This window comes from Schistocerca gregaria, chromosome 6 (genome assembly GCF_023897955.1).
Source record: "Schistocerca gregaria isolate iqSchGreg1 chromosome 6, iqSchGreg1.2, whole genome shotgun sequence".
Taxonomy (NCBI): Eukaryota; Metazoa; Arthropoda; class Insecta; order Orthoptera; family Acrididae; genus Schistocerca; species Schistocerca gregaria.
The window spans coordinates 140,130,729-140,156,112 of NC_064925.1; the positions used below are offsets into that span (position 1 = coordinate 140,130,729).

Sequence of the window (25,384 nt, forward strand, 5' to 3'; positions counted from 1 at the left end):
TGATTCCCTATTCTGCACTTACAGAGTCAAAAAGTTCGGGTCTGTTTGTTATCAGTAGGTCCAAGATGTTATCTTCATGAGTCGGTTCTCTGTTTAACTGCTCGAGGTGATTTTTGGATAGTGCACTCAGTATAATGTCACTCGATGCTCTGTCCTTACCACACGTCCTAAACATCTGAGTGTCCCAGTCTACATCAGGTAAATTGAAATCTCCACCTAAGACTATAACATGCTGAGAAAATTTATGTGAAACGTATTCCACATTTTCTCTCAGCTGTTCTGTCGCTAATTCTGCTGAGCCGGGAGGTCGGTAAAAGGAGCCAATCATCAACCTAGCTCGGTTGTTGAGTGTAACCTCCACCCACAATAATTCACAGGAACCATCTACTTCTACTTCACTACAGGATAAACTACTACTAACAGCGACAAACACGTCACCACCGGCTGCATGCAATCTATCCTTTCTAAACACCGTCTGTGCCTTTGTAAAAATTTCGGCAGAATTTATCTCTGGCTTCAGCCAACTTTCTGTACCTGTAACGATTTCAGCTTCGGTGCTTTCTATCAGCACTTGAACTTCTGGTACTTTACCAATGCAGCTTCGACAGTTTACAATTGCTGCTTGGTCCTGACTTTGCCCGCAACCTTTGAGGCTGTTGCCCTTTCTGTACATGCCTGAGGCCATCTAACCTAAATACACCGCCCAGTCCACGCCACACAACCCCTGCTACCCGTGTAGCCGCTTGCTGCGTGTAGTGGACTCCTGACCTATCCAGCGGAAACCGAAACCCCACCACCCTATGGCGCAAGTCAAGGAATCTGCAGCCCACACGGTCGCAGAACCGTCTCAGTCTCTGATTCAGACCCTCCACTTGGCTCTGTAGCACAGGTCCGCAGTCAGTCCTGTCAACGATGCTGCAGATGCTGAGCTCTGCTTTCATCCCGCTAGTGAGACTGGCAGTCTTCACCAAATCAGATTGTCGCCAGAAGCCAGACAGGATTTCCTCCGGTCCATAGCGACACACATCATTGGTGCCGACATGAGCGACCACCAGCAGATGGGTGCACCCTGTACCCTTCATGGCATCCAGAAGGACCCTTTCCACATCTGGAATGACTCCCCCCGCTATGCACACGGAGTGCACATTGGTTTTTTTCCCCTCTCTTGCTATCATATCCCTAAGGGGCCCGATTACACGCCTGATGTTGGAGCTCCGAACTACCAGTAAGCCCACCCTCTGCGACCGCCCAGATCTTGCAGACTGAGGGGCAACCTCTGGAACAGGACAAGCAGCCACGTCCGGCCAAAGATCAGTATCAGCCTGAGACAGAGCCTGAAACAAGTTTGTCAGACAAACTGGAGAGGCCTACCGTTCAGCCCTCCGGAATGTCTTTCGCCCCCTGCCACACCTTGAGACGACCTCCCACTCTATCACAGGTCAGGGATCAGCCTCAATGTGTGCAGTATCCCGGGCAGCCACAGTCGTTGTCCGATCGGGGGATGCGTGTGATGAGCTGGCCGTCCCCGACAAACCCCCACAGTGATGCCCATTGGCAACAGCCTCAAGCTGTGTGACCGAAGCCAATACTGCCTGAAGCTGGGAGCGAAGGGATGCCAACTCAGCCTGCATCCGAACACAGCAGTTGCAGACCCTACCCATGCTAAAAACTGTTGTGCAAAGAACGTCTGAACTAATCTACAGAGAGCACAAACAAAGCGACACAAAATTTTAATAGTAATTAAAATACAAGATTGCCTAGTAAATGCAGTAATGCTGCTACTTGCGCACTGCTGACACACAGCTAGGCGGCGGAAGGAGACTACGCGATTTTACACTATTCACGTACCAAAATGCGATGCTACAACTCTCAAATACTATAAAACGCCCAAAATTTATGAATTAAACAATGCAAGTACCAAAAACACGCAAAGAAATTAAGAATTAAACTATGTAACAAATAAGTGAGCTAGGAGTATACGACTTTCTGCTGGCAGCTGCTTATCCAAGGGCGGCAGGAGTGCTACAAGAAAAGTGTACTGTTGCTACAAGAAAAGCAAAGCTTTCTCATATAATATTGGTCTCTAAGGTTAATAAGCTTCAAGAAATGCTAAGCTTTCACATATAATGTTGATATTTTTAGCACTTGTTACACTTTAGGATATATCACACAAATGTGCGAGTAAAATTTTTAGGCGAGTCCAATGACTTGTCCTCAAAGTTTTCCACAAATAAATTAGTTATACAGCAGAGGAGAGAGAGCTTCCCGAAGCACTATATCAATTTGCTCATAGTAACGACATGAATGTCTGATCTTCTGGGCACCAAATACTTCTAAATGATGCTTTTCAAACTGCCATTTGTATTATTTTCCCGTGGCCTGTTAGAAATAGGTTTGTTTCAGTAGTCATCAGAGAGCACCAGATAACAGACACCACCGTGCTTTGGAAGTTGCTATGACACAGGAGGCCTCTATGTTCGTACATGTAAAACAAAAGATCTTACATTATGTCATAAAAGAAAAAAAAAGACATCAGAAGATACTCCAAGAGCATCGGAATTTCGTGAACCATACTAAAATGGGACATTTAAGGTCTACACTTAACGAGCACATTCATATGTCCAGTATCCTAATGAAGTAGGCCTCAACCTGATATTAAGCTTTTCGATGTGGGTTTTGGGATGTAAATTTTCTTGGAGTACCAGTACTGTATTAACTCATTTTTGATTCTTTCTTATGGAATAATGCCATACATGCTAAAAGATGAAAACATGCTAGAAGATTAAAACATGCACTTGAAATGCAGGGAGCAGTTGAAATTAGCCAATAATAGTGTGGAACTAAACACTTTGTTTCAAACACATTGACTGCCTCAGCATAAAAGATTGATAAAAACGAAATTTCTTTAGCAAACCGACAAAAATAACTTCATTGTTCTAAAAGGCGATTAATGCATGGCTGTCACAAAAGTGGAAATAAAATAAAATCTGAAACTAATAACGTATCTTAGCCTTCCATACTTATGTGAATGTATTTTAATTCACTTGATAGCTTCTGGCCACAGGAATCCATTTTGTTTTCATTTGACGTGAGAGCAGTAAACGAAGAGGAAACAGCAAAATGTAAACACTGGTCACGTGGAGGAAATATAACATTCCAATATAGAGCAAACTATCTCTCTCTCTCTCTCTCTCTCTCTCTCTCTCTCTCTCTCTCTCTCTGTGTGTGTGTGTGTGTGTGTGTGTGTGTGTGTGTAATTGCCTCAGTTAGAGTGACAGCATGGAGATGAAAAGAAATACTTTAACATGGGTACCTACAGAGCTAAATCCATGAGTAGTGGCTGGATGCTTAAAATGTGAAAATGAAAAATGAGTTATCCAATCAACAATAGGACTCAAATCTAGAAACAATACATAAAACGAGATGAATCACCAACAGGCAAGGAGCACATGTGTAATCTGCATATGTAGAATGAAGTGCCGCCGATAATGACAAGGAGAGGAAATGTAGGTGTGAAACAAATAAAGATCTGCTGAAACATTGATCAACATACTGAATATTTGGTATTTCTTTGTTCGATAATTGCTATGGTGCTTAAGAGCTTAAAATGTACAAGAAACTAAATGAATGCATCAGACTGTGTACCATTATTAAGTTTGCTATTACTGATGATATATGAATGTCAAATTTGATTTTAACAAAACCTATTTAGGAATAATAATTTGAATTTATTTTGATCTTAGATTTGACAGTTATAGAAATGTGAGTGAACACAAGGTATTGCTTTAACACTTACCGTGCGGCTGCCGTAATATTACGTCATGGGCGGAAACAAAGAAAACGTGGCTGCCGTAATATTACGTCCCACCGCATTCCACATTGATTGCGTTTCAAACGCATTGTTAGCATTCCTGCTACAACCTGCAGGTCCTGTAATGCTTGTAGTTCATCATATTAGCACTAGATCGCAGCACCTAGTGAGGTAATGCGGTGTATCCATATATATTTCCGAACGAATTCAAGTGTGTTTTTCATGCGTATGTTACGTGTTCTGTGGTGTCCTGTCGTTTGTTTACTGTTGATTTTGGCGCTAGTATTTTGGTTTTAGCTTGTTTATCTTCTTTTTACTCACAATGGCGAGTGATGAGGATGTAAAACTTCGAAAAATGATTGAAGAAGTACTTGCTGAAGTTACTGATGATGATTTTTCGGATTTCGATAGTGACAGCGATTACAAAATTCCGGAAAATAACGATAGTCCAGGTAAGTCTAACATCTTACTAAATCGATGCAGAACAAGACACTTTATGTTGCGATCTGTTCTGTTATGTTCTGTATTATTCCAGAGACAGATTTGTCGTCAGATGAAGGTGAGCCACCACCTGTGTTCCCCCCCACTCATCATCAAAAGAGGCCAAGATTGAGTGACATTTCACAGGATGACTGGACTATAGTGGATCAAACACCAAACATTTTGTCATTTACAGGGTCTCATAGTGTGCTAAATAATGTAGGACTCGGTCAGTCTAGTGAATATTTAGATTTTTTTTTCTCAGTTTATAAATGACAGGGTTATTTCAATTATGAAGGAAAAGACAAACCTATATGCTAGACAGAAGCTGGCCACACTGAGAGCACAAAACAAATTAAAGCCCAATTCTAGATTCAAGCAGAGGAGTATGCTTACAATTGCTGAAACAAAGACGTTTCTGGCTATTATCCTCCACATGTCAATCAGTGAGAGGCCAAGTATGGCCAGTCACTGGTTAGCTGCAACTTTTGCCCCAATATTATGCCAAGGGACAGATTTCTGAATATTTGGTCTATGTTCCACATAAATGACAATTCAAAGCAAAAAACAAAAGGTGAAGTAGACTTTGATGCCCTTCATAAGATCAGGCCTCTTCTGGATGATTTGGTAAGGAATTTCAAAGAAAGTTATCAGCCAGGTGAAGCGTTAACAATTGATGAAGGTATGTGTCCTTTCAGAGGACGTGTAGGTTTCAAAGTTTATATGGCTAATAAGCCAAACAAATATGGCATGAAGCAATACATTCTTGCAGAATCCAAAACTGGGTGCATATACAACTTTGAAGTTTACCACGGAAGGCACGATAAACTGGACAACAGTGCTTCTGCAGTGGTAAAGCGATTGCTCGGCTCACTCCAAGGTAAGGGCCACACTGTATATGGTGACAGATTTTACACCAGTGTTCAGCTAGCCAAAGAACTGGTTAGAGCCAACACTGGTCTTCTAGGGACTGTAATGCCAAACAGAAAAGGATTGCCCAAGGCTCTCAAAGAGGGTAAACTCAAAAAGGGTGAACAAATATTTCGCCGCAAGAACGATGTGCTAGCATTGCGATGGAAAGACAAGAGGGATGTGTGGATGATAAGTACCAGGCACACATCCTCAATGTTGCCTGTTGCTACAAGAGAAGGCAATGAGAAGTTGAAACCAGTGGCAGTGCTGTATTACAACAAACATAAAACTGGTATAGATCTTTCATATGGAGCACTTGCTCACAAAACAGTGAAGTGATGGAGAAAGCTTACCTTCCACTGTACAATTATGGCAGTTTCCAATGGTTGTATTTTGCACCAATGCATCAATGAGAAGAAACTGAGCACTCCTAAGTTTATACAGGAGGTGTGCACTGCGTTAGTGTTACAGGAGGAGAGAGAATTGAGGATTCTCATGGATCTGCTACATTTTCCGAACCGTGTGGAAATGGCAGAAGGGAAGAAGAAAGAGTGCAGCGAGTGTAATGTAGGTTTTTGACAAAAATTTATTTTCGCAAAATCGAGGAGAAATCTGCATCCCTTCTTGGAAACAGTATATGCCCCATACACATGACTGTTAACCAATGTAAAGTTGAAACCATAAAGTTTTAAACCATATGTGTAGCTTTTATGTATTTCTAACAAAACATCCTTTACAGCTATTTAAAGTCTGTTGAAAATAGAAAAAAATCAGTCAGCACACAGGAAGTGGCATGCAGTTAAGGGCTTAGAATGGTAAGTGTTAAGGATAGCATCACAAGATGAAATACACCATAAGCTCTCGCATATAGTATTCTTTTTCTTACTCCCCGAAAAATAAAAACTCATTTACAGAAAAAGTTTGCATAACAGTGTACATCTGTAAAGATAATCCAAAGATATATTTATCCTAACAACAATTATCATAAAATGGGGATTTAATTTTTCTTTTAATGACATGTTGGAGTATCCACAGCATCTAGCAAATGGTTATTGTGGCTAACTATAATGAGAAACAGAACACAACAAGCATTCTGTGCATCACGAGTGATCATGTTGGGACATGTCATATTGGAGGCAAACATGAGGTGCAATCAATATGTTGTGCTCATGTGTGGCTCCCTTGATTTACATGTATGGCCAGAAACACTATGGAGCTATTTTCACAGGAATCTATACACTGACAGATTATGCAGAGTTGGTTGAACAGATGACAAAACAAAACAAAACTGAAAATGTTTAAACTCTGTTATCTACAATAAATATTAATTTTCGAGAACAAATACAGCACAATAATTTCCCCAATTTTGCAACTTCTGCTACAGGAATTTTAAACTTTACTACACAATTCTGTTGCAAAGAGGTACTTAACGCCTTTATCTCTGCCTGCTGCTTCATAGGCGATCAGCAGCACTGGGTCGTGTGACTAGTCTGTCCTTCAGAATGTTAATTTTTTTCTTGGATGGGTGTTTTCTTCTTCTTTTTCTTTTGTCTCTTTTTATTAGGTTTAAACTTATTTTGGGTTTTATCTGAAAAAAGCAAGTGCAGACAAATGTTTATTATATTGTAAGGTAGTGAGTAAAACTTGTTTTCTTTTGTCAGCACCCGTGGTTTAAAGCATAATAAAAATGAAAATAATAATTAATGCACCCCCTGTGTCATTGTACATAATCTTGATTGGAAAACAGTCATGAGACTGTTTATTTACACTACAGCTTATTTTAACATCACCCACTGCAAAAGCATATAATGAATGGTGATATTTGATAATTTTGTCATAATTAAGGAAAAAGTTAAAAACTGCCAGAAGCAGTATACTGTGGCGCCTACTTACAAGTGGTATTCTGACTAATGGTACAGGGTTCAAAAAGGCATGGGACTCTATGCAGTTTGTACTGGTTTGGTGTCTGCAAGTTGACATCAAGCGGTGGCCACTGAATCTCTGTTACAATTTCTGGTGCTTCAGCATCAACACTTTCATACATCTGTTTCAGGTCCAAAGAACTATCCCTATAAAAAATTAAATCATCATTAGCATTAAAAATGTAACAGATAATTTGTCTTAAGTTTTCAATGATGAACAACTAATAAGCATTAATATGAAAGAAGCACCTATCAGTAGAGTTCACAAGCATCCACCTACAAAGCATGAAAAGAAACTATATGGCATAGAGCACATCAATTTATAGGCAATCTGCCTCACAGAGTGTACAACAGTTTATTCAGTGGATCAACAAAAGTCTGTAGGATAAGAAGGAGGAGAAGTATGAGAAAGAAAAAAGAAATAAAATAAAATAAATAACATAAAAATAAAATAAATGTATTAATTACTTTCTGACCAATGGAAATGTAAGAGGACACAATGAAGCTTTTGTGGGGGGCTAGGAGTGAGATGCATTTGCATCACAGAAATATAGTTTTAAATTCTCTAAGTAGCTGTTTGATTTTTGAAGCGACTCTTCAAGAAAATTTTATTTTTAACATATTCTAATTAAAATTATGAACTGGTTCACTGTTAATATACCTGCCTAACAGAGTTAACACAATACCTATTCTAAATTTATGCAGTTTACTGACTGTCTACATTTCCTTCTTTGCTTACTATATAAGCCAGTCATCTGTTTATTATTTTTAATCATCATCATCGTTAGGAGCAGCAGCAGAGGTGGCGGCACAACCACAACCACCACCACCACCACCAGAATCTATATACAAGCAGCAATTAATTAATAATCTCAGCTCTCTCAGTAATTTTGTGGTTATGGTGGGACCTGAGAACACAGCTGTTTTATCTGAATACATAGCACATTTCACATCTATACCGATGTGAAAATGTAAGAATAGTTTCCTTTGTCTCTGGCTTCCGAACAAGTCATCTACCAATTGTTCTCTAACTGGCTGCACAGATGTGGCAGCTGACAGACCACTTTTCATTCCCATCATACCATCAGAGCGAGTGTTGACTACATTGCTCCATGAAACACATAAGTATGTTGCCGGGCCCTCTCCTGCAGAAATCTATACTACTGTTAGTGTACTTGCCCAATTTTAAAGCCAGTTTCATTCCAACTACAAATGAGAAGCCAGCTAACCCAGAAAAAGATTCAGTAGCAGTCTCTTTTCCATGGCAACTTTGAAAATATAAGTATAATACAATTTTGGAGGAGAGCTTCTCGGAAGGTACGAGACGAGGTAGTGGCAGAAGTAAAGCTATGAGGACGGGTCATGAGTTATGCTTCGGTAGCTCAGTTGGCAAAGCACTCACAGTGTGTAGATACATCATTTAGGAACAATATTTTCATTTCTCCACATAATTTCCATCCCTCTCAACTGCCTTACACCATATTGGAACCAGCACCTGTATACCAGCACGGTAAAATTCTGGGCCAACCTGTTGGAACCACTATTTGGCAGCGTGCACAAGGAAGCCATCATCTTCAAACCTTGTTCCATGAAGAAAGTCTTTCAGTTCCCCAAAGAGATGATGGTCACCCCCAAAGAGATGATGGTCACGTGTAGCCAGTACAGGACTATAAGGCAGGTGTTTCAGTGTTGTCCATCCGAGTTTTGTGATCGCTTCCATGGTTTTTTGACTGACATGTGGCCATGCACTGAGGTGCAACAGCAAAACATCCTGCTTTTGCCAACGTGGTCGAATGCAACTCAGTCGAGCTTGAAGTTTCTTCAGTGTCGTCACATATGCATCAGAATTTATAGTGGTTCCACTTGGCATGATGTCCACAAGCAAGAGTCCTTCAGAATTGAAAAACACCGTAGCCATAAATTTTCCAGCAGAAGGTGTGGTTCTGAAGTTTTTTTCTCCCCTTGGGTGAATTTGCATGATCCACTCCACTGATTGCCTCTTCGTCTCTGGTGAAAAATGATGGAGCCACGTTTCATCACCTGTCACAATTCTTCCTAGAAATTCATCTCCACCATTCTTGCACTGTTTCAAAAGTTCGCTGCATACAATTTTTCTTGTTTCTTTATGAGCCACCTGGCAAAACCTTTTTTAAGGAGGAATTCTATGACAGCACGTTGCTTCTGATGAACATCAAGTTTAGCAGCCATCTTGAAGACATGCTGTGACGGCTTCACTCACAGGAACAGGTTAAACTAAGTTTGAAAACAAGTGGTAAGGATTTATCTACACGCTGTAAAACATTCACACGTGCAGAATGAAAACTGCATTTTTACAAAAAATAGTGTGCATTTCTTTTGGAGTGACTCTCGTATAACCTATCTGAAACTTTCCAGTGTCTTCAGGCCTCTTCTATATATACAGCCTCCTTTCATGATTCTTAAACCAAGTGTTAGCTATGATAAAGATATCCTCTGTGCAAAATTCTACCAGATAGCTTCCCCTTTCATTCCTTACCCACAGTCCATTTCACCTACTGCTTTTCCTTCTCTTCCTTTTCTTACAGTCACATTACAGTCCCTCGTGACCTCTAAATTTTCGCCTCCCTTAACTATCTGAATCATTTCTTTTATCGCATCATACATTTCTTCAATATCTTCATAATCTGCAGAGCTAGTTGGCATATCAACTTTTACTACTGTGGTAGGTGTAGGCTTTGTGTCTATCTTGGCTACAAGTGTTCACTGTGCTGCTCATAGTAGCTTATACACATTGTTATTATTTTTTTTTAAATTCACTATTAAACCTACTCCTGCATTACCTCAATTTGATTTTGTATTTATAACCCTGTATTCACCTGAGCAGAAGTCTTGTTCCTCCTGCCACTGAGCTTCCCAATACATGTAACTTTAACCTATACATTTCGCTTTTTAAATTTATTGCATTGACCGTATTTTATTTGTTTACTTATGTATTGTATAGACCATATTTCAGTCACTTTAATTTCTGTGGATAAGTTCCACCCATCACACCAGAAATGAAACAGCACACAAATCAGTAGGAAGACTGGTGGTGTCACATCAAAAGTGTGAAAGTTGATTTCAAAATATAAATACTCATGGCCAGAAGAGACACAAAACTGTTGGTTGCTGTGGTTCACAATCACTATCACTTATAGTGAAATATTAGTCAACATTTTTTTCAACACCAAAATCAAGATACCGTTAATCCCCCCCCCCCCCCCCCCTGCATCACCTCCCTCTGATTGCAATTATTGGGGTGTTTAATAATCTCTATGGGATCTCTGTTGTAGCATTTCATAGTATTTGCTTGTGGTGGCTGCCAAGTTTAATAATCTCTATGGGATCTCTGTTATAGCATTTCATAGTATTTGCTTGTGGTGGCTGCCAATACCCAAGTGTAGTCAAATCAAATCTGGTGGTCTCCTGGCTACAAAATATGTTCCACAACAGCTGTTCTGTCTATTTCACCCTTTCTGCAGTTTCCCCCGTGTTCTGGCCATTGTTTCACTTTTTTATTAGTATCCACTTAAACATCAATGCAACTATATGAAATTGAGTATATTCTTGCTTTTTTCCACCAATTTGCAAACATCCTTGGCTGACTTTAGGTGTTTTCATACCTTTCGGATGTATTTGAAGATTTCAACAACCCTATGTTTCATCAGCATCTTTCTTCCTATGTGGTCAGTTACCTCTTTAATGAATGACAGGATAATCTTGGATGTCACAAATGCCTATATGGCTATGATCTTAGCGTGATTGTCTTAATGCTCTTTTGTTCTCACTGTATGAATATCCTCTCTTTAGCAATGCTTTAGTGAGATATTCCAATTCTGTGTTGAGTAGATATTCCTCGGTATATTTGCTACCATTTCTATAGCACCTCACTTTTGTCATGGGTGTCAATTTGTGTCCTGGCTTAAGTAATGGTCCATGTGTCGATTTTCAGTATACTGTGTGGTCCAAGCTACCACATTCTTTCTTGGAGACTTGTACATCAAGGGAATGTAATCTGTGATCTACCTCCCCCCCCACATTAAACTAAATCTTCTGGTTAATCTCTTTAAGATAAAATGACCTAGTTTCTCTGTACCATATCTCCACAATACAAATCTATCATCCACATACAGGAACCATATTTTAGGCTTTTTGTTAGTGTTCTGAAAGCATGTGCTTCAAATTTTTCCTTGAAGAAATTTGCTATCGCCAGACTTAAAGGGGCTCCCTATAGTCACACTATTCATCTTCTTATTAAACTACTCTTTCCAACTGAAGTATGTGATCATGAGAGAGTATTTAAACAGTTCTGCTATATCTGCAGGAAAATTCTGATTCAGATGTTACATCATCTCATTACACAAGATCATGGTAATCAGTGATACATCATCAAAAATGAGTATTACCTACTCTGGCTTGACCACTATGTCACTAACTGATAAAATGTGCCTCAATTCTTGTGTTATCATAACTCAGGAATCAAATAGGTGGCCTTTTACATTAAAAATTTGGGCACATTTTATTCAGTGTAAATTAAATAGCATAGTGGTCCAGATGGAGGACATGTTAATCAGTTCTGATATGAATGAGATTTTCACTTTGCAGCGGAGTGTGCGCTGATATGAAACTTCCTGGCAGATTAAAACTGTGTGCTCAACCGAGACTCGAACTCGGGACCTTTGCCTTTCGCGGGCAAGTGCTCTACCATCTGAGCCACCGAAGCCCAACTCCCGAGTTCGAGTCCCGGTCGGGTACACAGTTTTAATCTGCCAGGAAGTTTCAGTTTTGATATGGTATCACTGTTTAACATAGTTCCACTTAATGAGGCACCGGAAGAGCTGAATCACATTTTTCCTGGTGATGTTGGAGAACTGTTTAAATATTGTCTCGTGATCCCACGTTTCAAATGGAAAGATAAGTTTTATGAACAGATAGATGGTGTGGTTGCAGGGAGCTCTTGATGCCCAGTGATACTAAATTTCTTCATAAAAAAAAATCTCACGAACCAGCATTACTAACGACCAACAAAAAACCCAATATGTTATTCTGTTACATGGATAATATATTTGTGTTGTAGAGATATGGCAGAGGGTAACTATGCTGTTTTCATGAAGGTCTCAAAAGCGAAGGGAGATGGCAGGTGATGTTCACTTGATGTGCAAGTTTCCATGAAAGAAGGTGGTAGATTGGGCCACATGGTATACCAAAAACTGATACACGGATTGTTACCAACACCATGACTCCAATTGCCACCCATGACAAAGTGAGGTGCTATTAAAACGTTAGCAAATAAATTGAGGGATATCTGCATGATGCAGCATTGGAATACCTCACTAATGCGCTGATAAAGAATAGAAATTCATCTGTCATGACAAAAAGAGCATTAAGGCAACCAAGGAAATATAATAGTGCTGCACAGGCATCTGCAAAATCCAAGGGTATCGTCTAGTTGTGTAGATGTGTATGTGAGCACTACTAAAAGAACTGTTGAAAAACAACAGTAAGAAGACATGCACAACTGGAAAAAAGGAGAAACTGACTCATCAGGTGTTGAAGAACATGCTTTGCAGCTAGGAGACCACCAGATTTGATTTGACAAGATTCTAGTACTGGCAGACACGATCAGATACTACACTCCTGGAAATTGAAATAAGAATACCGTGAATTCATTGTCCCAGGAAGGGGAAACTTTATTGACACATTCCTGGGGTCAGATACATCACATGATTACACTGACAGAACCACAGGCACATAGACACAGGCAACAGAGCATGCACAATGTCGGCACTAGTACAGTGTATATCCACCTTTCGCAGCAATGCAGGCTGCTATTCTCCCAAGGAGACGATCGTAGAAATGCTGGATGTAGTCCTGTGGAACGGCTTGCCATGCCATTTCCACCTGGCGCCTCAGTTGGACCAGCGTTCGTGCTGGACGTGCAGACCGCGTGAGACGATGCTTCATCCAGTCCCAAACATGCTCAATGGGGGACAGATCCGGAGATCTTGCTGGCCAGGGTAGTTGACTTACACCTTCTAGAGCACGTTGGGTGGCACGGGATACATGCGGACGTGCATTGTCCTGTTGGAACAACAAGTTCCCTTGCCGGTCTAGGAATGGTAGAACGATGGGTTCGATGACGGTTGGGATGTACCGTGCACTATTCAGTGTCCCCTCGACGATCACCAGAGGTGTACGGCCAGTGTAGGAGATCGCTCCCCACACCATGATGCCGGGTGTTGGCCCTGTGTGCCTCGGTCGTATGCAGTCCTGATTGTGGCGCTCACCTGCACGGCGCCAAGCACGCATACGACCATCATTGGCACCAAGGCAGAAGCGACTCTCATCGCTGAAGACGACACGTGTCCATTCATCCCTCCATTCACGCCTGTTGCGACACCACTGGAGGCGGGCTGAACGATGTTGGGGCGTGAGCGGAAGACGGCCTAACGGTGTGTGGGACCGTAGCCCAGCTTCATGGAGACGGTTGCGAATGGTCCTCGCCGATACCCCAGGAGCAACAGTGTCCCTAATTTGCTGGGAGGTGGCGGTGCGGTCCCCTACGGCACTGCGTAGGATCCTACGGTCTTGGCGTGCATCCGTGCGTCGCTGCGGTCCGGTCCCAGGTCGACAGGCACTTGCACCTTCTGCCGACCACTGGCGACAACATCGATGTACTGTGGAGACCTCACGCCCCACGTGTTGAGCAATTCGGCGGTATGTCCACCCGGCCTCCCGCATGCCCACTATACGCCCTCGCTCAAAGTCCGTCAACTGCACATACGGTTCACGTCCACGCTGTCGCGGCATGCTACCAGTGTTAAAGACTGTGATGGAACTCAGTATGCCACGGCAAACTGGCTGACACTGACGGCGGAGGTGCACAAATGCTGTGCAGCTAGCGCCATTCGATGGCCAACAACGCGGTTCCTAGTGTGTCCGCTGTGCCGTGCGTGTGATCATTGCTTGTACAGTCCTCTCGCAGTGTCCGGAGCAAGTATGGTGGGTCTGACACACCGGTGTCAATGTGTTCTTTTTTCCATTTCCAGGAGTGTATAAATGTTTTATAGACAGATCACAGAGATTACTAAATACTCCAAAATTTTAATATGAAGGAGGATGGTGGTGAAACTGAATATTTGGATTTTGGTGTTGAAGAAATGTGCACTAACTCTTCAACCATGGGGTTATACAAAAGCAGATAATACCAATTACATTAGCGTTTTAAGAACATGTGACATCACACCTCTATGAGGGAGCACAAGGAAACAGAATTTTATTTCCATCAGCAGTGAACCAGGTGTACATTGGACCCTTGAAAAAGCTAGAATCCCCCTTGAAGGTGTCATCTGCAGACGGGGATGAAAACTTGGATTTCAATAACAAATTCATCTGATCACAACGTAAGAACTCTATATATTTTAAGTATTAGGTTGACTTCATTTTCAGGGAAATTGTACAGTCAGAGTTGTTTGATATGCAAAGAGAATTCTGTGTACTGAAGTGAATTTAACAAAAGATTTGTTTGATAAAAGAGAAATAATGTTTCAGTTGTGGTACACTGAGTCATAGATGATATTCTAAGCTTGAACATAATGAGATATCTCAAAAAGTGTGACCTCCATATCAACCAGCCCTGATTTCAGAAACATGCATCTTGCGAAACCCAACTCTCAGTTTTCTCACATGATGTCCTGAAAGCTATGGACTGAAGTTGTGAGGTAGACACATTGTTTCTTGGCTTCCGAAAAACTTTTGACCCAGAACCACTCCAATGTTTATTAATGAATCTATGATCATATAGGGCATCAAATGAACTTTACTGAAGATTTCTTGGCATGGTGAGCACAGTATGTTACCTAGAAAGTAGAGTCATCAACATATGTGTACCTTTAGAAGTACCTCAGAGAAATCTGTTGGGATCCTTGCTGCTCTTGCTGTACATTAATGACTGGCAGACAATAATGACCTCAGATTTTTGGACATATTGCATTTGTTTACAATTAAGTACTATCTGAAAAAAAGCTGCAAAAATGTTGTCAGATCTTAATAACATTTCAAAGTGTTGCAAAAGTTGGTAACATGTTTTAAATTTTCAGAAACTAGTCAACTAGTGGAAGTACCTGGGTCTAACAATTTGTAGGGATATACAGTTGAATCTACAGGAAAGGGAAGCCATCTGGTAGAATTTTGCGCTGAGCACAATTTTATAATTGCTAAAACTTGATTTAAAACCAGGAAAGAAGGTTGTATAGGTGGAAGAGCCCTGAAGACACCAGAAGGTTTCAAATAGATTACATAATGTTAGGACAGACGTTTTGAAACCAAATTTTAAATTGCAGAACATAACCATGGGCGAATCTGGCCATAATTTGCTAGTAATGAGCTGCAGATTAAAACTGAAGGAATTGCAGAAAGATAGGAAACTGAGCAGATATGACATGGGTAGGTTGATACAATCAAAGATTGTTGACAGTTTTGAAGGGAGTTTTAGGCAATGACTTACTGAAACAACAGGAGTAAGGAACATAACAGAAGATGAATGGGTAGGCTTGAGTGGCAAAACTGAATACAGCAGAAGATCAAATGGGTGAAAAGACAAGCCTGAACAGAAATCCTTGAGTAACAAACATACTGAATCTAACTGGTGAAAAGAGGAAACATAAAAATGCAGCAAATGAAGCATGCAAAAGGGAATAAAGACTTCTAGAAAATGAGGCTGATAAGAAGTGCAAACTGATAAAAAGTAATGGTTGGACAAGAAGTGTAAGCATGCATGACTATGGGAATGATAGGTGCACAATTAAAGGGACCTTCGAGAAAAGAGAAGCACCTGTGTGAATATTAAGAGCTCACTTGAGAAGCCCGAACTAAGCAAGGGAAAGGCTGAAAGGTGGAATGAATATATAAAGGAGCTATATACGGGAAACAGGCTCTGAATGACCTAAGTTGAAACAAGTTGCCTAGAGTACACAACACTCCTTTGGAATTATTGAAATCTCTGGGAGAGCCAGCCATGAAAAAACTATTCTAGCTTGTTTGCAAGATATATGAGACAGACGAAATACCCTCAGATCTCAAGAAGAGTGTAATAAATCATATACCAAAGAAGGCAGAAGCTGAGAATTGAGAATACTACCAAACAATCAGCTTAATTACGGTCTATTGATCATTTTTACTTATGGACCATCTGACAGCAACTGAAAAAAACACCATTTTAGTGCCATACGCGTTTCGCCTTTATTTTCTGCAAGGCATCATCATGGCAGGTTGCGTGGACAATTTCTTACATATTACGCTCCTGTTGCATTTTTGGTGGTGTTCTTCTTCTTATGAATGCAAATTTGCAGTTTTTTCCCACATTCCACAGCACTATGAACTGAACACTTGTGTCAATGCAATGTTTTGGTTTCTGTTGTCAGACAGTCCATAAGTAAGGATTATCAATATCCCGTAATATTACACGCAACTGAGGAAGACAGGACTACAAAAGTTTAAGAAATCAGCTTAATAAGTAATGGATGCAAAAATACTTAAATTATTTACAGACAAATGAAATAACTCGTAGAAATGAATGTCAGATCAATCACTTTGGGTACCAGGGATATGTACAAATAAATGACGCCATATTCACCATACACGGTATCTTAGGAGGTAGACTGAAGAAACGTAAGCCTGTGTTTATGGGATTTATAGATTTAGGGAAAGCTTTTGACAATGATGGCTGGAACACACTTTGAAAGTGCATCGATAAAATACTTGAAGTGAACGGTTATTTCCAACATGTACAGAAACCAGACTGCTGTTATAAGAGTTGATGGAAATGAACAGGAAGCTGCAGTTGAGAAGCAAGTGAGATGAGGTTGCAACCTGTCCATGCTATTTAACCTGTACATTGAGCAAGATGTGAACAAGAGCATTTGAAGGGAATGGATAGTGTCTTGAAAAGAAAGTGCAAATAATTAATACCAACAAATATAAAACAAGGTTAATGGATTGTAGTTGACTTAAACTGGATGACGCTGAGGGAATTATATTAGAAAGTGAAACACTAACCTAATACCGGTACGTAACAACTGAAGATAGCCAAGTCTAGAGAATGTTAAACGCAGACTAGCAATACCAAGAAAAGTATTTCTGGAAAGATAAAGCTATTAACATTGAAGGGAAATATAAGGGTTATGAAGGAAGTCTTTTCTGGATATATTTATTTGGAGAGCAGCCTTCCATGGAAGAAAAACATGGTCAATAAGTAGTTCAGATGAGACGAGAATAGAAGCTTTCGAAATGAGATGCTACTGAAGAAGGTTCAAAATGAGACGGGTAGAATAACTAATGAGCAGGTACTGAACAGAACTGGGGGAAAATAAATTTGTGACACCACTGGACTAAAAAACGTGAACACTTGAAAGGACACATCCTGAGACATTTAGGTATTATCAATTTGGTAATGGAGGGAAGTGAGGTGGGTACAAATTATACAGGAAAACCAAGGCTTGTAGATAGTAAGCAAGTTCAAATGGGTGTAGGCTGCAGTAGTTATGCAAAGATTAAGACACTTGCTCAGGAGAGAGTAGTCTGGTGACTGCATCAAACCAGTCTTTGGACTGAAGACAACAACAACAAAAGCAAAGTGGGATACACACATACGCTCAGTTATAGGAAATGCAGATGGCTGACATGGTTCATTGGTAAGATACTGGAAAAATGCCATCAATATGCAAAGCATATAGCTTACAAAACTTTCATGCTATCAATTCTAGAACATTGCTTAGAAGTTTGTGAAGATTTTGAATGCTTGAATGCGTACGAAAAAAGACCAGCACAAACAGTGATTAGTTTGTTTGATCCATGGGAGATCATGCTAGAAACACTGAAAAACATGAACAAGAAAGGGGTCTGAAAAATAGTTCAAATGGCTCTGAGCACTATGGGACTTAACTTCTAAGGTCATCAGTCCACTAGAACTTAGAACTACTTAAACCTAACTAACCTAAGGACATCACACATATCCATGCCCGAGGCAGGATTCGAACCTGCGACCGTAGCAGTCGCGCAGCTCCAGACTGTAGCGCCTAGAACCGCTCGGCCACCACGGCAAAGGGGTCTGAAAATAAGGTGCCAATCACCTCACGAAAGCCTGCGTATTAAGTTACACAAACCAATATTAAGTGAATAATCTAAAAATATTCTACAGCCACCAGTGTGAAGACAAGATCAGGCTGCTTACAATGCGCACAGAGGGATTCTTCCTGACTCCATATGGATATTGAACATGGGTGAACATTTCTTTGTGGTACAACAAAAGCAGCCTCTACCATGCACTTCACAGTGGTTTGCACAGGATAAACGTAGGTGCTGACTGCTGCTGTTGCAAAAAAAAAAAAAAAAAAAAAAAAAAAAAAAAACCTATTCCTGTATACTTGCAAGCATCTTCAATGTTCTAACTCATAGGTAGGTAAAGAAATATTACCTGTCAGTGGCTTTCATTAGTGATGCAAAAGCACCCATTTTCTTCCTGTGAGACAGCAGATAATTCCCTGGTTCCACATCCAGCAGACCAAGCAATATACTGTACAAGATGGACAGCAAGGAGGAACGAATTCGCTGGTCAAACCATTCTCGAGACAGATCTTCCATCTTTTTGTCCTCAACTAAGAGCAGTTTCTGAGATGGTGCATCAATCCTTGCTACAAAAATATAAGAAAGATACACACAGTCCATTATTATCCACAGAGTGTTGCTGTACATGTGCTGAATATGAGTCAATGGTAATTAAATTTATCTTAACAGAAAGTAAACAGCTAAACACAGTTATTTTAAAATGTTAAAATAGCTATGTTTCGCTGCTTACTTTCTGTACTCAGATAAATATAATTACCATTTAATTATTGAAAAAGTGAAAGTAGTAACCACTACCACATTATGTGCTGTAATAGTCTCTACCACATTACCCAGCTCACTAAATGTTCCAATCTCCATTTTTTATGCAACAAAATATTACACCCTCCTTTAAAACATTAAAAACTTTTTGTTGTTGTTGTTGCCGCTGCTGAAGATGGGTTTGATGCAGCTCTTTACCCATGTTCACTGGCTTCTGGGAGACTCAAGGTGTTAAGGAGGGTAGTAAGGACTGTGAGTTATGTGGAATTGTTCTAGATGTCTCTTTTGAAAATTACCTTAAGCAACTAATCAGAGAAAGTATCTCCTTGTCACCAACAGCCCAAACTTTCTGACTCAGTGCATAACAAGGTTCAAAATGGTTCAAATGGCTCTAAGCACCATGGGACTTAACTGCCGAGGTCATCAGTCCCCTAGAATTTAGAACTACTTAAACCTAACTAACCTAAGGACATCACACACATCCATGCCCGAGGCAGATTTCGAACCTGCGACCGTAGTGGTCGCACGGTTCCAGACTGTAGCGCCTAGAACCGCTCGGCCACACCGGCCGGCGCAGAACAAGGAAAAGGCTGTAACATCAGTCAATATGGCTGTAAATAAGAACATACAGAAAAATACATAAATATTTCTGCTAAGCAAGAGGGATAAGGAATATATCAGATTACCTGAGCAGTCAACACGGAAATTTCATCTTTAGCACTGACAATGTTAAGCACTGCTGTGCAAAGTTCAAGAGTACTGTACAATACATCTTAGCCAGGAACGTGCCGAGCAATATTATGAGAGATGGGAAAGGGCCAAATGTCATGTTACACAGCTGCTACGAAAACAAAGAAAGCAGCACTGCACATTTCGACACAGCCAAAGTCTCATAGACAAATAAAAATTGAAAGAAACCAAAAACAGTGAAAGAAGAGACATGTGTGAAATGTTTAATGAATTCAGAAGTAAAATTCTATCTACCGACTAGGGAGAAAGACCAAAGAAGCTTTGATCTTACGTTACATCAATAAACAGATCGAAGCCATCAGTCTTGATATTCTGTGACCATAATTACAGAGGTGATGACAGAGGAAAGGCTGAAATACTAAATGACTTTTACCAAACTGTTTCCCTGCGAGCTTCACTCTGTAGTTACTCCTTTAAATTGTTACACTATCAGAAAGGCTCTGAGCACTATGGGACTTAACTTCTGAGGTCATCAGTCCTCTAGAACTTAGAACTACTTAAACCTAACTAACCTAAGGACATCACACACATCCATGCCTGAGGCAGGATTCGAACCTGCGATCGTAGCGGTCGCGCGGTTCCAGACTGAAGCGCCTAGAACCGCTCGGCCACCCCGGCCAGCACACTATAAGAAAAATGAGAAATATTGACATAAGTGATCTTGTGCTAGTACAGCAACAGGAATTGCTCAACAGAAGGGTTTCTAATAACTGGAAAAAGTACAAGTCATTCCCGTTTTCAGGAAGGTTTGTCGAACATATGCATGAAACTATAGGGCTATACCTCTGAAGTCGGTCATTTGTAGAATTTGGAACATCTTTTAAGCTCACATATTTACGTCAGAAGACTGAATATCCCCTCTGCAGGAATCAACATGGGTTCCAAAAACAACAACTGTGCGAAACCCAGCTCACTCTGTTCGATCAAGAGACCAAGATAACGACACCCAGATGGAAGCCACGTTCCTTGACTTCCGTAAGGCATTCGGTACAGTTCTGCACTGCCACCTAATGAACAGAATACAAGTGCACAGAACATCAGACCATCTAGCAAATAGAACACAGCATTTTCATTCTCAATGGAGAGAAGACTTCAAATGCAAAAGTGCCTTAGAATGTGCAAGAAGAGAGTGTTATAGAACCATTACTTTGCACAATTTATATGAATGACTTAGTGGATTAAGTATGAAATACCTTACGTCTTTCATGGATGATGCTGTAGTTTAGAGAGTAGTCTACATGCATGAAGACCTGCATAGGATCAAACCTTAGTGCATGAATTGGTAGCTGACCCTCAACACACACAAATGTAACATATTGCACATAAATAGGCAGAAAGACCCATTATTGTATAATTACATGACTGCAAAACAGGAATCATACTACTATCTGGAAATTAAGTATAGTCAGTCCTAAAGGGTGAAAACAGAGACAGGAGAACTCTATTTTTTTGTGATATTTGCCAATTGTCCAGGGCTACAAGCATAAAGCCATACTATGTGGACACAGGCACCACACTGGCTGCTTTCTATTTTTATTGTAAACTATGAATGAACTGTGAAGTTTTACATTTTCTCCTTATATTGTGTCACATGCTGGTTGTGGCTCCTCCTATTTTCAATCTTTTAAAGCAAATGGAGCACTGTACTTCACTGACACGGTGCTTCATAAAATTACTTTCGGACTAGGGATTGTGCTATTCTGTAATACAACTGATGTCCAACAATGATAATGTGAGACTATCATATACACCAGACAAAGCAAGCCTTGCACACTGCATGTACAGCTAATAGGCCACACCACATGGTAACATGTACATTATTGTCGCACCAGTGCTCTACCAATTCTTATCCCATGTGTTTGTTACTTGTTTCTGTTGACGTTGCTATTAAAACAACACAGTTTCCTTTTCCCATTTTCTGTAACAACGTAATATTCCAAAGCCATGCAAATAAGAATTCCTCATTCCTTAAAAGAGATTTATTTAAAAACAAAAAAATTTGGACTGCTGCTGTGGCTAAACTGATATTTCGGTCTTTTTATCCATTTATTAGAAAAAAAATAAAAACCCCTGTTCTAACAGAGACCACATAAATACCAAAAAATACTAGGCATTCTGAAATAAAATGTGTCGGTTTTTCCCGCCCCTACCATGCGGTATGAACTGCCGCATGCAAAACAAAAATAATTTTGAATTATCAATAACTCTCACAATTATGTCTGAAGACATTACATTTTACATTACTTTATGTTTAACCTGGACACCCTATATTTATCCACTGATCTCCATCTCCAATTTTTACAATCTATTCCAAATTAACTTGTCCTTGGTGAATGAGTAATGTCCCGCAAGCTGATCCCTTCTTTTAGTAAAGTTGTGTTGTTTGATTCCGTACCAATAATAATAATAATAATTACTATTATTATTTATCCAAAATAACTTTAGTCTTGGACATTGTCAGTTTTTGTACATTTGCAAAGATATCATGACATAAATGTAATGAATATACATACATTGACCATTAGTACACTGAGGCATATAAAACTAGAATCGATAACAGAGCTCAGAAATATATGAGCGAGTATAAACATTTTTCAATTAACAAGTGTTTCAGTTTTCCTGTAAAATGATTTCCATGGACCTGCTTTACATTATTGGGCAACCTATTACAGAATTCTCATCCAGCTTTAAGTGGACCGTGAACTGTAGCTTTTTTATTGGTCAGTCCCCTATGATAATCATACCTGGTTCGTGTGTTGTAATTATGGATGTCACTATTCACTGTGCTCAGTTTACCATTCTCTTTTACAAACATAATAGTCTCAACAACCTAGACTGAATACTCAGTCAGTAAATATAATTTCTGAGGTAGTCCCTTCAAGACTGGAATTTCCTTATATTGACAATTACCCTAACTGCTCTTGTGAAGCTTGAATAACCTATCCATGCAGACTTTTGGGGGAGCCACCACAAATTTCAATCCCATATTGCAAATGGGATTGAATTAATCTGTAATACACTTGTTTAAGGGCAGGAGGATTTATTATATTTGAAAGATGTTTCAGTAAGCAAATATGGCAGCTGATCTTTTTACAAATGTAGCTGATATGCTCTTTCCATGCAAGATGTTAGTAGATCACAATTTCTAAAAACTAATGTTTATCAGATGTTTCAACTGTAGACAGTGATGCAGTAAGAGATTGGTAATAACATATCAAGAACTTCATTACAATAGTCTTATTCTTATTCAATATCAGTTTATTCATTGATAGATATTCTGCAATCAATTCGGAGGTCTCTTTATTGCTTTAGACTGATAGCTTATCTGTACTGCCCAAGCTAATAAATAATGTATCATCGCATAGTTCACTAGCTTCCAGTTTTGCAGCTATGTTATAGCATTAACATAGCCCGAGAATACTTACCTGGCAGGACTCTACAACTGAGTTTTGTAAGCTGATTTTATTGTAAGGATTTTACTTTCATTCTTGTAAGACTGTTTAGTACACTGTCTTCTACCTCAGAGATACAAACTAAAGAAGTTTAGTGCTACTCCTCCTATGCCGGTAGTTTATAATTTGAGTAATAGCATAATACAATTAACAGAATCAAAGATCTCAGATAAAACTAGAAAAGTACAAATTACTTTGCTTCCTTTACTCAGCTTTAGCAGTTCACAGATAGAAGTTGCTACTGCTGTTATTATGGATCATTGTCTTTGGAACCCATGCTGCAAATTGTTTAATATGTTGTATTTACTGGAGAAAGATTACAGTTGGGCATAAATAACTCAATTAGTTATTCATTCTATTCATCTTCAGCACTCTTCTTAAAATCATAGCTCAAAAGCAGTAAGAACTCATTCTTACAGCATTAAAGTGTTTAATTTTATTTTGTTCATTGCCTCTTATTTTTCATAATGTACTGACTGTCAAGTTACTGGTACTTCTTTTTATTTTCATATAATTCACAAGTATCTGTTACTATTAACAATTAAAACATTACCTACATTCCTATCTTGTATTCTGTTGACAGTATGAGTTGCCTCATGGGGGGGGGGGGGGGGTGGAAGAAGAAAATAAATATTAATTTTTTAGTTCAAATAAAGCAAAGTGTAAGAAGAAGGTTAAAAGGTAAATACTGATGAGATTTCATAAGAGAGGAGTGTTAAATTACCAAGTGTCAGAAGCAGTAAGAACTCATTCTTAAACTAATAAAATGTTTAAATTCATTTTGTTCATTACCAACTAGAAAACAAGATGGAATACATAACTGCTGGGAGTTTTTAGAAATTCCTTTATCAGAATGTATATGTGAGTACTAAATTGGAGAATCACTTCATAGAGAGAGGTAGGGGGGCAGAGAAAGAGAAAGAGAAAGAGAGAGAGAGAGAGAGAGAGAGAGAGAGAGAGAGAGGGAGGGAGGGAGAGAGAGAAGAGGTGGGGGAGGGGGGCAAAGAGGCAACAGATGTAAGTAATAATTATGCCTATTCCTGTAGCTATGATTCGGATTCAGGAGTACCAACAATAAGAAACAATAAGAGGTAAAAGACGAAAGACGAATTTGAAATGTTCACAGGAAATAAAACGTGGTCAGTAATTAATATTCTGTGGTCTTACTCTTTCCCACCTTACATGATTTTTCAATTATGTGGCACTCATGGATAACTGTAGCAGCTTGTTGTTACTTACTGCCTGAAAGTGCTGTGGGTGTTTATTTTGTTGTTCTACTTATTCAACTAAAATATGTCGCATTATGTGAATAAAATTGTATGTATAGTTCAAATTTGCGCCTGTACTTGTCTATTCAAGAAGACTCATGAACATTTTCAGCAGAAATCCTAGAACTCCAGTATTCCTGAAAAAAGTAGCATACATCAGCTGATAACAAAACGGAAATCCAGCAGGGATGACTTTAACTGTAAGCATAATCGGAAGCTTTCAGAATAAATTCCAGAAGCCCATAAGCATGTTGTAGGAAATTCTACTGTCCTGAAAAAATCAGTTGGGTAACATTCAGGACAGACAAATGTTAAATGTTCATGATTTGAACACACTGTCCAGGTTCCTTCACAACTTTAACATCTCCTCTCTGATCTGCTACACCTGGTCTTCCTCCACCCAACGCACCACCTCTCAGATGTCTCCATCCACATCTCTGTCCCCATCAAACCCACCAACCACCAACATACTTACATTTTTACACCTATCATTCTTTCCACATCAGAAAATATCTCCTATATAGTCGTGGCACTCGTGAATAATGTATCTATAGAGAAGAGAACTCTCTTACCCAGTAAGGCCTCACGAAGACTTAACCCCCCCTCCCCCAAGAATCAACTGCAAAAGAGTGACTCCCTCATAATCCAATACCACCCTGGATTGAGACAACTGAACCATATCCTTTGCCAGGGTTTTGATCTCTCCCCTGCCCTGAAATGAGTGACATCCTACCGAAGATCCTTCCCATCCCCCCTAAGGTTGTGTTCTGTCCCCACCCAACCTACACAACCTCCTAGTCCATCACTATGCCACTCTCACTCCTAACCCCTTGTCATAGGGATTATATCCCTGTGCAAACCAAGGTGCAAGATCTGACCAACCCATCC

General features: G+C 39.8%; 2 protein-coding genes across 3 annotated transcripts in view; one reads left to right on the forward strand and one right to left on the reverse strand.

Moving 5' to 3' along the window:
• Positions 1-4,792: 4,792 nt before the first annotated feature.
• Positions 4,793-5,542, forward strand: LOC126278772 (piggyBac transposable element-derived protein 3-like). The gene has a single exon (XM_049979048.1). It carries the CDS (start codon positions 4,793-4,795, stop codon positions 5,540-5,542), a length of 750 nt encoding a protein of 249 aa, XP_049835005.1.
• A 268-nt stretch (positions 5,543-5,810) lies between these two features.
• Positions 5,811-25,384, reverse strand: part of LOC126278182 (little elongation complex subunit 2-like) — a 213,881-nt gene continuing 194,307 nt past the window's right edge. For both annotated transcript variants that reach the window (XM_049978091.1, XM_049978092.1), the window contains 3 exons: positions 18,617-18,833; positions 7,097-7,272; positions 5,811-6,791 (listed from right to left, as the gene is read on the reverse strand). In XM_049978091.1, the coding sequence (XP_049834048.1) occupies positions 6,709-6,791; positions 7,097-7,272; positions 18,617-18,833 (476 nt within the window). In that variant the 3' untranslated portion in view covers positions 5,811-6,708. The remainder of the gene's footprint in view (positions 6,792-7,096; positions 7,273-18,616; positions 18,834-25,384) is intronic.